Source organism: Nannospalax galili, unplaced genomic scaffold (genome assembly GCF_000622305.1).
Source record: "Nannospalax galili isolate Female #2095 unplaced genomic scaffold, S.galili_v1.0 scaffold5, whole genome shotgun sequence".
Lineage (NCBI taxonomy): Eukaryota > Metazoa > Chordata > Mammalia > Rodentia > Spalacidae > Nannospalax > Nannospalax galili.
The window spans coordinates 343874-358145 of NW_008353126.1; the positions used below are offsets into that span (position 1 = coordinate 343874).

The 14272-nt window shown below is 35.6% G+C and overlaps 1 protein-coding gene across 2 annotated transcripts in view; it reads right to left on the reverse strand.

Annotated features, from left to right (window-relative positions):
• Cept1 (choline/ethanolamine phosphotransferase 1) overlaps nt 1-14272 on the reverse strand; it is a 45295-nt gene that overhangs the window by 1662 nt on the left and 29361 nt on the right. The window contains exons 5-8 of one of the 2 annotated variants that reach the window (XM_008850343.3): nt 6904-6988; nt 1246-1377; nt 673-831; nt 66-191 (exon numbers count right to left, since the gene is read on the reverse strand). In XM_008850343.3, coding sequence (XP_008848565.1) covers nt 66-191; nt 673-831; nt 1246-1377; nt 6904-6988 — 502 coding nt within the window. Of the gene's footprint in view, nt 1-65; nt 192-672; nt 832-1245; nt 1378-6903; nt 6989-13240; nt 13326-14272 lie in introns of both variants that reach the window. The other variant, XM_029554650.1, reaches the window with a different exon arrangement.

A 14272-nucleotide genomic window follows, 5' to 3' on the forward strand; every position in this document is an offset into this window, starting at 1 on the left:
AGGTTCATTCAAACAAGAAAACAAGTAGCTTACGAATTATGAAACAAGACAAGCATAATACCTACCAAGGCAATCCAAAGAACAATATATTCATCAATGAAGCTGTTAAAATACTGGTCCAGAAACAAAAGCGCTGGACCTATGAATGCTGTGTCATGCAAATGCATTTCACTTTTTGTCATGTGTGCAACCTAAGAGTAGAATAAAAACCAATGATATATAGAAATTTTCATATTAGAACAACTGTTAGCAATTTAGTAAATCAGTATTAAGCTCACATAGGAAGTTTCAAGACTGATTTAGCAATAGTTGGCTCTGTACAACTAAAAAACCCAGAACAAAGTTGTGTGAGAAAGGGAAGAGATCGTGTCAACTAAGCCCATGAAAAATGTTCACGGGTGTATTCAGTGTGAGTGTTCAGGCTGAGACTGAAGAGTGCAGTAAAACCAACCAACCAAATTAAACAGAGGACAGAATGATAGAAAGCTGAAAGAACTTCAGGCAAACTCAAATTGTAGTTTCAAGGGAATAAAAATAGCTCTTATGTTGATGTGAAGAGATTTTTATAGCAAACTCTTGGATTACTTAGGAAGCCACAGAATGAAAATCACATTCAAAAACCAAAATAAGATGAACATTTAAAACAAAACAGGTAAAAACTGAGGTGCTTACCACAAGCTTATTAGTGATTTTAGCTGACACAAAACCAAATGTCAGTATATAAAGACATGGATGCTTTTCAAAAAGCTGAACTGCTGACTTCTTGTAGATCATAACAGCTAATGTGATCACTGATCCAATGTGGAGAAAAGGAGAAAGGACACTTGTTCCCTGCACAGAGCCAAGAATTAACAGTATTTAATACTTGTCAGATACTACATGGATCTACCATAAAATACTTCAACCCAAACTTCCTAGATCCTCACAGTGGCTGTCAGCTAACTATAAGCTGAGCACCAGACTAGTTAATGAAAAGCAGCTACATGAATTGGTAATGCACAAATAGGACTGTACTTGGCAGATGAGGCTTATTTTTACACAGTGGATCATACTCTCTAAAATGTACTGTGTGTAGTATGTATACACAAAACGTGCATTTACCAGCATATAAAAGTAGGTATGAATATATACTTTTAAGGAAATTCTAAATTAACAAATGCTTTTATACTTTTTAAATGAAAAACACAGTAACTACAAAAACAAATCCTAACCTGCAAGTCACTGGCAATCTTAAGGCATACTCACTGCTATCGTTGACCCATTTTTGCCAACACCACCTGTGAAGATTACACGGAAGTAATTTGTACAGGAAAATATGGTCCCTGCCACAGTACAAAGTGCAGGAAAAATTTTCATTTGAATATTCAGCACTGGAATCTTTAATGGGTAGAAGGAAAGAACAATTAAAATATATACAAACTCAAGTAAAAAAACATATAGCCAAATATTTATGCATACTCCCAAATACTCTTCATTCCTTCCAACTTGGTCAATACTTCATGTAATGAAAATTTCCTTCTCCTCTTTATTATGAGCAATATAACACATTTCAAAAGATGAGATTGACTTCTGACATCAATGTTAGAAAAAAAATCCAGCTATGTTAATTTGCATAAGCTGAGTAAAACTCCATTGCTGTATCTGAGAGGTCTGGCAACAGTGAACTAGGCTGTCTTGTGACTTTTTCATAGAGGGCATGCCTTGGCATTTCTTTGTGTGCTTTCTGAATTCTACCTCTAAACCTGTAGTACACTTCTAGTTACTGTTAGACAGTATAGAGCATAAAGAATAGAAATATTTACAAATTAGATTTTGAAATCTGCAAAGTACAGAATGGAAGAGAAAAGTTCTATTCAGACGAGTTCCCAACTCTGAGCTGTTCGGGTACAAGCAGCTAGTAATAGTCAAAGGGAACTGAAATGGCATTCATATTCAGGAAAAACAGTCATGTACATTCAAACTTGCATAGCTCTACAGTTGTATTCCCCAAATTTTAATAGTATAAGTTTACGTCTCAGTAAATAATACATTGCTAATGCGACTGTATACTTAAAAGATGATTTACCTAAAGTAAGGTGAAGGGTGGGATTGAGTGGATTGAGACTAAGCATTTAACCTTGTAAGCACAGCTTCCCCCTCATTTAAAATGAAAGACACTTGTACTAAATTTGTAAAAAAAAAAATTATTATTTTTGTTTTATGTGTACGAATGTATTGCCTGCATGTATGTTAAGTGCACCCGTGTCATGCAAAGACTGTGGAGTCCAGAAGAGGGCTTCGGATCCCCTGGAACTAGAGTTACAGACAGTTGTTAGCTGTCATGAGGGTGCTGGGACTCAAACCTGGGTCTTCTGGAAGAACAGCAAGTGTTCTTAACCATTGAGCTGACACTTGTACTAAATTTTTAAGTCACAGAGAAGTTTCTTTTACTTTTTTCATCCCTTCCTTTGCTCTTCTGGTTTCAAACTTTGTTCAAAGTAAGATGGATTAGGATATATTTAAGTAATTATAAGAACAAGATCACAAGATAGGTAATGAGGCCTTACAATGAAAACATTTTAAATAGAGCTTTTTACACTATTCAGGACTGCTATTTTCCTACACTTTTAAATCAAACAGGATATAAGACATCACTTTGTAATATAAACACCAGTGAAACTGGCAAAAATAATCTTAATGTTTGGATACTACATTTCTTCAAAACTCTCAAGAACTCCCTTTGTTTACACAACTCTATGACCTCTTGCAAAACGGCAGCTCTCAAAAAAAAATGGAAATCAACTGTTCAGATGTGAAGTTGTACTACAGCAGTGTTTAATTTTCTAAAATAAAATAGGTCAAGTTAAAATTCAGCCCCAAACTTGGTACAACACCATAAACTGTCATTCTCCTTGCCTAACATAGCCTACAGTCCCAGTTCAAAGCCTGTTTTAAAGAGAAGGGAAAATAAACACCATGGTTACTTGAGTCTCCTGGAGATTTTTGTGCTCTAGTTCAGAAAACTAGGGACATTACAATCTACATCTGATGCACCTGGTTGGTCTCTTTTGCTACTTTCTGGTCTCCTGCAATCCTCCCACTTTCCCTCCACAGACACAAAGGAACTTTCTGGCAAAGGTAGAAAGATGACACTTGCCTAACAGAGTATTATTCCATTACAGGGGACCCCATATTAGGATCAGGGTCCCAGATGAGTACCCTGAATGAGTTGATCAAGTTAACAGCCAACTGTGTCACAACTGAACTGACTGAGCTTCATAACTGTATTTATAATTTGGGGAAACTGCTTTAGGATCATGGAAGTTGTTGGCCTTTGAAAGAAAGAATACACACAAACATTAGAAAAGCCAGGTAACTTGATACACTTAGGCTTGAATTATAAAGTGAGCAAGCAAATTAAGACCTTGGAGCAAAGTAGACATTTTAGGGCTCTCATCATTTCTGTCATGCTAATTAGATACATCCAAATGCAAGTTCCTAAACACAGGGTTTAGTTTGAATTAATTTTGAAAATTACAGCTGTGTGTGTATGTATGTATGTGTGTGTGTGTGTGTGTGTGTGTGTCTGTGCTCGCGCATGCACGCACGCCACGTAGGGCAGCAGCATGTCACAGAGCATGCCAATGGGGCTCAGAGGAAAACTTTCGGGAGTTGTTCTCTCCTTCCACCATGTGGGTCTCAGAGATTGAATTCAGGTCATCAGACTTTGGTGGCAATTGCTTTCACCAGTTGTGCCATCTCAGCTCCTGAATTGGTTTTTGTAGTCTCTTTAGGGTCCTGGTTATTGTAGGTTATCAGTTTATATTTGCTGAATGAAGATGCAGATCTTGTCCCTTTCACTGTGTATGTCAACCTCCTATTTTGTGAGACTACGAAGAACTATCCAACTTCTACCTTGAAAAGGTAATGAGCAACAAAGTGTGATGCAAAGTAAAAGAAAGCTGGAGTCAGAAAACTCCAAAATCTCATTGAGCGATCCCTTAAAAATGGACACCAATGAATCACTTATAAAAAGCATGAGAAGGGCTATTTTCACCCCACACTTGAGATCAAGAAGTGTAGGCACAGTCTTATCTTTTCCAATGTTTTTCTGCCACCATCTTACTAGAACTCATGAATGATACTCAAACTGTATTTACTCTATAGAAAGAGCTAAGGAACTGTGCTAAAAACACCTTTATCTCAAGCCTGCCTAGAATTTCAGTAGTCTTTAAGACTTGGGGAGACTAAAAATTCCCATCAGTTTTGATGTCTTTGAATAATCAGGGGGAAAAAAATCCTCTGGATTTGTGATGAGGGGTATGCACCCAAATAATACCAATGTACTACAACCGATTTCAAAAAGGTTAGAGATGAAAGAAAGTTTTAAATTCTCAATACTGCTACCAGATTACAATGGACATGTTTTGGTTAGATTTTAATATGTGATTCAACAGGTTTTGTAGAAGTAGTATCATTTTAAGAATAGATACTTTATTACAAAGAGTATGGGAATATGTGTTTATAAATCATTTTAATTTAAATGAATTCTATGAAAATGTTAGCATAATTACAGCACCCACTAAAAAGAAAAAAAAAATTATTTACTTAGAGAAATGTTCGGTGTACCTGAGGCAATGTGCTGACAGATACCCTTAGGGAATCAAGACATAAGTATAGACACCTGCAAGAGTTTCAGGCACTGCCATATAGTTAGTTGTATAAATCAGGTGCTAAACTTGTTTGCAAAAGGTCAAGTCAGAATGCTCATCATATGGGTTTTAAAATGCTTAAAACCTTATAGGAATTTTTTATATATGTTCAAGACATTCAAAACAATATTGTTTTGGATACATTTTGGTGTAAAACACAAAACCTGTAAAAATAATAATCAATACAGTCAAGTGAAGGTTGGGTAGAACTTGGGCTTCCTGATCTATTTTTAGGAAAACAAATCTATTTTTTCCTTCCTGTAAGGTTAAACTGTTGTTAAATCAAGCAAACAGCTGGAGGTGGTGACACACACCTTTGATTTCTGCACTTGGGAGGCAGGGGGCTCTGCTCTCTGAGATTGGGACCAGCCTGGTCTACATAGCAAGTTCCAGGCCAGCTGAGGCTACAGGGAGATCCTGTCTCAAAAAGACAAAACAAAAAAAACACCAACAAAAACAAACAAAAACTCAACCAAACCAATAACTCAGAAACAGCAAAAACAAACCAATTAATCCACTAAAAGGGAAAGTTAATAAAATTATTTTCTTTATATATTGGTCACAAAAGCCAACAGGTATCTACAGTGACATCTAAGGCACACAAATGGCATTGTGTACTTGAAAGAGTAATTTTAGCATTTTCCTGTTTCATTGCAGATTGTTTTCATTCCCTTATCTCTTCCATCTTTGTAAGCTCATTCTCCCCCAAAAAGCAATTGATATCTGGTAATAAATACATAGGGAAATGTATACTTAGGGAAATATACCAATTACACTTTCTGAAGTACCTAATTTACCATCATGAAGTGAACTAGATTAAAGGGAAAGACTTGCTCAGTAAATTTAATTTTTAAATTAATCTGACTTTTAAGAATTATATGCATTTAGGCTCATTAAATGTTCTTAGAAGAAGGAGGTACAAAGTACTCTGACCCAAATCTTTTTTTTTCCCATTTTTTTGAGACAGGGTCTCCCTGTAGCCCCAGCTGGCCTAGAATTCACTTTGAAGACCAGGCTGGCCTCAGTCTCATAGAGGTCCCCTGCCTCTGCCTGCGTGTTGGACTAAAGGCATGCGTCCTAGCTCAATAATTATTTATTTTTATTTTATGTGTATGAGTGTTTTGCTTGCATGTATGTTAAGTGCATCACATGTGTACAAGGGCAACAGATCCCTTGGAACTGGAGTTAACTGCCATGTGGGTGCTGGGAACTGAAGGTGGGTCCTCTTCAAGAGCAGCCAGTATTCTTAACCACTGAGATATCTCTCCTAGCCTCTCTGTCCCAAGTGTTGAAAAATACATTTCAACTGTGACAAGGAGGTACTTGCCTTAACCCCAGCATTCATGAAGCTAAGGCAGGAGGACAGTGTCTTTAAGACAGGTCTGACCCTATCTCCAAAAAACAAATCAAACCCCAAATAAAACAAAGCCCAAATCCAAATTATAAAAGAAGCACTAGCTTTCATTGAGTGCTTATCTAACAGGCATTATTTGATATTGTACTTATTAACTCACTTAATTCACAAAATAAATTCATGAGATTGATCCTATAGTCATCCTCATTTTGCAGAGGAGGAAACTAAGCCAGACAGATTTACCTAAAACATTAACTTGGCGGAACAGGCAGTGGAGCTCAATCAAATGGACAGCCTGGTCCCAGAGCTTGTGTCTTTGACCCTTATATATATTGTCTCAGAGTCTCATGGAAAAAAATTGGGTTTGTAGAGTGATATATTTCAGGGCAGGCAAAAAATAAAGCCCTGAGGTTTAAAATAACCCCAATAACACTAACTGAATTCAATAAGCACTTTTTCTTGTGTTAATTTATAATCTCAAATCCTAAACTTGTTACTCAATTTTAATCACAGAGAGAAAACCTAGTAGAGTCACAGTGCAGAAAAAGAATGAAAAGTAATTGAATCTTGTCTCTGGTTAACTTGCTTGTTACATTACCTGCTGCTTCCTTGCATGCAAAACAGGATGACAATTAACAACTCAGATTCTCAATGGCCTTCAGAAGTACACTTACTTTACATATAACACCAAATTGTACAATTCTTGTGCTCTAAAAAGCCTCCTATTGTTTGCTGTAACTTTCTTTTTCAGAAAAAAATAAATTTAAACATTACCCTTTAACTGGATTATTCTATATTAGAAAACACAAGCAAAAGATAACATGCATTATATAGGATACACAATGTGAACAAAGTTACCATCGATTGCCAAAAAGGTGGTCCTCCAATCACTGCCAGCAAATGCATGATTATTATGAAGATTTGCACTTCAGTCACATCAATTCTGATTAGGTACAAAAAGCCAAAAAAGCAGAATTACTTAAAAACAATTTCAAGTTAATTACTTGCAAGCAAAGCAGCATTCCTCTATCATGCACAATAGAAGACAAATCTCAAATATGGAGCAAAGGGGACAAGGAGGTATCCAAAATTTGTTGTGAACAAAGTCTTAGAAATTCCAGAGGCTTTTGAATTTAAATTGATAAATTTCAGAGCAATAAAAACCCTTTCTTTCCAAAGGAAATTGCCTAAAACTTAACCTTTCCCACCAAAAAAAGTATATGTGTATGTATTATATTTTAAGTATCAAGCAGAGCATTAACTACACTGCACTGGTATATGGTATAAAATCTTGAAATAGTCTCTGTAGTTATGAGCTGAAAAGAAATGATGAACTTTAACAGAAGTAGCATAAACCACTGAGACCTTGAAAAACTTAGAAATATTTATTCATTTAATGCCTGCTACACAACAGAGGTGAAAAAAATCAACCAAGTCTTAATTTCTCATTCTAAGTTAATTACCCTCACATTTCTATAAAGAGAAATGAAAGCAGCCAAGAATTAACTTTGAGATTGCTGAAAATGACTTTATAGTCAGGAAGAGACAGTGCAAAAAGAGGGTAATAGAAATTAGAAGCCTGAAAGTTTGGAGAAAAAAAAGAAAAAGAATTATGGGCAAAAAGATGGAAGAGCAACACATTCTGCTGACCAGCACTTCCCATAACCCTGAGATTGCCGTTCTTAGGTTACTGAATCCAAACACTTAATGTAAAGAATTGATCCTACATTGATATTCTAAAGATAACAGTTTGTGGAAGGTTATTCATTATAGAATTAGTTATGGTGGCAAATTTTCCAAAATTCCTTACTGAGGGAATGTTATATGTTATAGTACTTCTATACAATAGTATACTTTGCAGCTTTTAAAGAGGCATAGAACAGCAGTTCCCTAAGCAATGAAATGGGAAAGTGTCAAATATATATTAAGTGAAAAGAGTTGCAGAACGTGTAAAGCTACATTTTGTGAAAAGAAATCCAATGGTATTCTCTTTTATTTTAAATTGCATAACATATTTATGGAAGTATACATTAGAAACTAAGAACAGTAGTTAACTACTGGGGAGATCAGTGAAGGGACTGCTGGTGGTTGGGACATGTGGAAAAGGAGATTTTTCATTAGACACCTTTTTACAGTGTTAGCTTTCCAACAAGAAAACTTATTAACAGCAATCAGACTAAAAAAAAAGCAGGTATCAAGAGTAAAGGGGTTCAATTTCTATAGAACAAAGCCCCCGTTTCTAAAACTGATACTTAAAAGTACAAAATGCATAATGTGAGCTTAGGACATGTAAGCCCTCATGCCTGTGTTAAATAATTAGCTTAAAATCAGTTTCTGCCAACCAGAAACTACTGATCTTCATTTCCTGAAGGAATTTTTTTTAATAGATGCTTATTTAAACTTCAAACAGTGATGTAATTGTTTTTAATATACACATTTACTGAAAAAAGTTGGACTGAAGTAAGCTAAAAAGAATCTGTAGAGCTGACCTGGTGAGTGGTGGTGCCAATAAGGGGAATTACACTCAGTAGCAGACTCAGGAGACTGAGCAGGTAGGTGTGTCAAAGATGATCGATTCTGTCTTGGGTGAAGGAGGGCAGACATCTTACAACATTTTGCTGAACATGTGAAGCAGCCTTTTGGAAGGGGAAGGGCCAGAAGTATATAATTACAAAATGAAAATGTCTCAGAGAACCTCACACAATTATATTTGCACTATGGATGAGTTTAAGAGAGAAGAGGAAACATGAAAGCTCTTTTATAGTCTCAAAGTGGGATTTCTAGGGAAAGTTTTGTGGAAATTTTGGAAGATGGAATTTTCTAAACAATTCAGATACTGTCGCTGTAATTAAATTGACAATGGGAGAGAGGGCCAAGGAAAACTTACTTACCAGTTGATAGGCAGTTAAGAATATTTTGTTCCTATTTGCTTATCTGATTTAGAAGACTCCTCTGAATTCTTTTTATGAGGCCCATCTAGCACTGCTCTTAGAACTGTTTCTCTAACCTTTACTGGGAATTAAACAGGATACGGTATAAAGCTACCCCATGGTTGTAAACTAACGGAAGCAGGTGGCAGAAATGATTAATAATAAATTAAAGAGCTAATGATGATGTTTAGAAGATAGCTAGTAACATGACAGTCCATTCTGTCATCTTCCCAGAAACAGTGTCTCAGTCCAGGCTTAATTTACTGTGACTTAATAGGGTGGGCATCATTTTAATATTTGTGACCATGTAGGAAAGATCCCTGTCTAGAAGGGAGGCTATTATGTACAGGTAGCAATATAACATTTCTGTAATCACTTTAATTTTTCTAAAGAGTTATGTTACTTATTTGTGTGTGTCTCTGTCAGTGTATGCACATGTGCGAGCAGGTACATATGGAGAGGCCAGAAGGCTTTGGAGTCCATCAGAGCTAGAGTTATAGGCCTTTGTCTGAGGCCTGGCTTATTATGTAGGTGCTGGGATCCAAACTCCAGTCCAAGTGCTTATAACTGCTGAGCTCTCTTTCTAGCTCACTTTCTTTTTATTTTCATCATTATTAAGAAAAATGGAGAACAAGGGGTGACGATATTCCTAAATTCTGCGACTAGTCTTCAAAAACAAAAACAAGGAAACAAGAAAAAAAAAATCCTTGAAGGTGGAGCTCTGTGGTGTAAGAGGTTCCTGAACACCAACTGAGTAAAAAAAAAAAAAAATTATTTTATTTGTAGCATTGGATTTCCACAGCCTAAAGCTTCAGGGGAAGAAAATGTATTTTTTTACCCTTGAAGATGTTTCAACATCTTGACTAGTATTGATGTAAAATAGTTTCCCATTTCTACTTAATTTTGATACAAGTCATTAAAGGACAAGAATTCTCTCAGTGGCTGTGGATAACCGCAAATAAAAACTCCAGTCAGAACACATTTAAACTACTACAAACCAGAGACAAACACTGTTCAGAAGGCCATCACAAAAGGAAAATGGGGAAAGAAAGCAAATCAGTCATGAAATCTAAAGTTTCCCACACTTTTGATGGGGAATCTGGGTCAATGGTCAAAAGTCCAAGGTCAAAACAACCCTCAAAACCCATACTAAGCCCCATGGGTCAATCATTTCTCAGTGCACTACTCTAAGGGTCTGTTGATATTAGGACAAAAAGAGAACAAAGCAGGCATAGTGGCCTGGGCCTGTCATCTCAGCACTCTGAGCACTGCAAGTTCGAGGGCAGTCTGGGTTACATAACTAGACCTTAATGTAAAGAGAACAAAATGTCCTTCAATGACTGTGAGTAACTTTAACCTCTAAACAAGAGAACAATGAACTTCTTTAGTTGACATGAAGGCTGCAGGGGCCTTCAACGCCACAGACTGGCAGCTTAGAAAACTATCAGGACAGTTACTACAACAGAAGCAGAAAATAGCCTTTAAAAGTGAGAGGGAGTGCAGTAAGTCCAAACTATTTAAGTCTGCTGAGGGAATTTTCTGACTTGTCTTTTTTGTCCCAACTCATGGAAGACAAGCATTCAACTATTTTGCAAGTTTCATTTTAACTTTCAGTTTCCAGAGGGATAGCAAAAGTACAAATGTATTCAATTTGAGTTCTAATTCAACTCTTAATGAGGGATATAAAGGGATCTGTGAGGGCTGATAAGCATATTAATTCAACTTTTCCCAGAATTTTAACATGTCTTTCCCCTCTAAAATGAGATTATCTATCTTTCTTCTACATGTGACACACTCATTTCAAATATATACTTGCAGTTTTATAACCATTCCTGTTGTACCATAAATGATAAATATAACTGTTTCATATTGTGTTGACTACTAGCCTGGTTAACACAGACCGTTATCATATACTAGGAATAAATCCACAATGACAAACCCTGGTTTTTACAGTCTGACTTGTGAGCTTATGTTAAAAAAATCAATTTGAAGGAATCAGGAATCATATTCAGTTATTAGGCACAGATTTATTTGTAAATGGATGTAAATGTCTACTGAACTTAAGTATAACCAGTGCATGACATCCATTATATTCTTTACCAGAAATGCTATGGGTGAGGTTAGTTTTAGTGGACTGAAATGAAGATTAGCTAAGAATTCCAATATTCTACTTCTTACCCTTGATAAGGGGTGCATTGGGCATGACAAGCTTTGATTAATGTGAAATGTTAACCATACAGCTCTACAGTATTTTTTAATTTAAACAGAGAAAACAGAAATCTGTTTATTTTAAAATAAGTTCAATTACTAAAAACAGTATTACCTCACAAGCATGGATCCTCAGGTTTTCTAAGAATATTAAAAAGAGAAAACCCACAGAATAACTTAAGTAGAGAAAAATTAGCTCAAAGCCTCTAAAAAACAGAGGAAATGGAAGGGAGGCTCAGCTCTAAGGGGCAGACTGTCCTTGCCACCTCCGGAAGCAGAACAACACATCCTTTCTGCTCATTTAGTATCAATTCTGTAGTTGAAGAATTACTCTCTTATATTTCCTCTCAATCAATTAATTAGAGAAAAGAATCTGTTCGTTATAGGGAGTTATTAACACAAGCCTTAAAATATAAAGATAATGAGAATCTACTACACACTAACTCATCAAGCAGTGGGGATAAATGTTTCTTAAGCTTTTACTTTTTATTGTTGATACAGTTCAGAGTGAGGCTTCTGTAGGCAGTTTTTAAAGTTTTACCAAACACTGCTGGAACACAATAGCCAGTAAAAGTTTAAAAGCTAATGAAACCATTTAGAAACAAAGTAGTAAGAACTAAAGCTTTTTTTCTCCAACTCCGAAAACAGAAATGAGCATACCTAATGACTTAATTTCGGTGATTAAAGTCAATGATCACTGAACTAATGATTGGATAAGTTAAAACAATAAATATTAAGAGCAAATGAAAATATCTGCAAGACAATGTTATAAAAAATTATATATTTAGACAATTACAATGAGCATAAAGCTACTTGTCTTTAGATAAAGTATCGGATAGGACAAAGGTAAAGAGAGGCAGAGTAAATTCCATAAATAATTATGCAAACACATTTAAGTTCAATTGAAAGTGGCTTTTGTTTTGTTCCTGGAATTTGTCTAATGTACTCAGTATTCTCCACAGACCAAGGTCTTTACTATAAATTTGTGTCAAAGCTAGCATTCTTTTACTGAGTAATTGGGTTTAGAATGCTGCAGTACACCTTTCAGAAACAACTCCGCCAAGAGACTTGCTACTTCTATTATACTACTGAAGCAGTGTTAACTGTTTCAAATCTTTCTTTTGAAGGGGAGAGGACAAGAGGACTTACTGTAAGTCCTACCGGGTGAGAATAATTTATCAATTTTCACGTGGACAGTTCCTTAAAATTCCTCGAAGGGTACAATAATGAATCTAAGATCTACTCTTTCTTGTAAATAAACTTTTGTATTACATTTTAAAGGATTCTTGATTATCTAACTGGGAAAACATTTCCTAAAAGTCAGTCAGAATTACCATTCTAATAGTAGAGGAAAAAAACCCATAAATTTATACTTAGCATTTCATTAGGAAAATATGCATATACTGAAAATAAAAAAAATGAAAAAAGAAGGCATTCAAAGCATGTGATATGAAAAAAAGCTAAGGATAGTTTTAAAAGCACAAATAAGGCAGGAAAACATTAAAACATATGTACAGCTTCTAGCATAGTTGTTTTTCTAACACCAAGATCACTGTTAATCTAAGCAGCACCAGAAGAGTTAAAGGACATGCGAAGTAAGTTAAAATAGAATCTTTTCTGTACTAATATGGAGTTTCCTCAACCTAGGTAAAAAACAAAACTCTGCTTGTTTTGTTCTAGTCCCAAATAACAATACACACACAAAGGAAAAAAAAAGAAAAGAAAAATCTAATGGTGGAAAGGTATCTGGTAAAAAAAAAAAAATATTATATGGAACAAAACAATGCTAGGTACTACAGGTAAATGGGAGAACTGGCAACAAAATCAAATCACAGAGATAACACTTTTTCAAAAATTTTGTTATATGTACAGGGTGGATTTTTATTGCCCTATTATATTTTTAAATTATTTATTTTCTAATAACATGTTTATCTGTAAAATACCACCAGAAAGACGTGATTTTTCATTTCTTTGATTACTCTGTGCATGACAAAGGTGCTGTCTTTATTGAGTTCACGCCATTGTTCATTAGACAGCATGAATATTCTAGCAGTTACCATGAAGTTCCAGAACCAAGGCCCCACGGTTCCTGAGAGAAGGTGGCATAATACAATTATGATCTGGGACTCAGTAACATCGAATCTATGCATAAGGAAACAAACATTTCAAAATACTGAGAGAATTTTCTAAAGAACCCAACTAAAACAGGCAGCAAAAACTAGATTTCAAAGGAAGCATTCTCCTTAAAAAGACACCCAGACTAAACAATATAATTTATGTGCTACTATGCTCTCCTTATGCATACACAAATATTTCTTATTCAAATCTAATTAATAGTTTTAGAAATTAAACATACTAAAAATGACATAAGTAAACAGCTGGAAATAGCACTTAAAATATAGACAACTCTCAATTACCTAGGAATAATGAATTCTGCTAGGAGTGGTGAACTTGCCGAGTAATTATGCTAGTCACAGGTCCCTTCAGTATTGGAATCCATATAGACTTTCTTGTAGATAGGAGACAAATTCCTTGTTCCTGACTATTCTGCAGGTTTGGTTTTTATTTCTGAGTTGAGGGAAATATCTAACAAATATATCTGATTTACATTCTATTACACTATTTAATAAGGGATATAAAGGGATTTAAATAACATTCTGTGATATGCAAGTTAATCATCTTTGCTCAGAATCATGTCCTACCCCCAGGGTTGGGGATTAAACCCAGTCTTACGTATGTTAGGCAAGCACTCTACAACTGAGCTATTAACATATTCTCAAGCCCCTTTCCAGCAGAATCCATCCATCCATCCATCCATCCATCCATCCATCAATCATCTATCTTTCCTTCCTCCCTCCCTTCATTCCTCCCTCCCTCACTTCCTTCTTTCCATCCATTCATCAGCTATCTAGAGACAGGGCTCATACAGGAAATTTCTATGTTATCCAGACTGGCTTTGATCTTCCTACCTTTACCTGACAAGTACTGGGATTCTAGGCCTATGCCACCATGTCAAATACTCTTTTTTTAAATAACAGGGTCTCTAGCCCAGGTTGGCCTCAAACTCTCTATGTAGTGGAGAATGACCC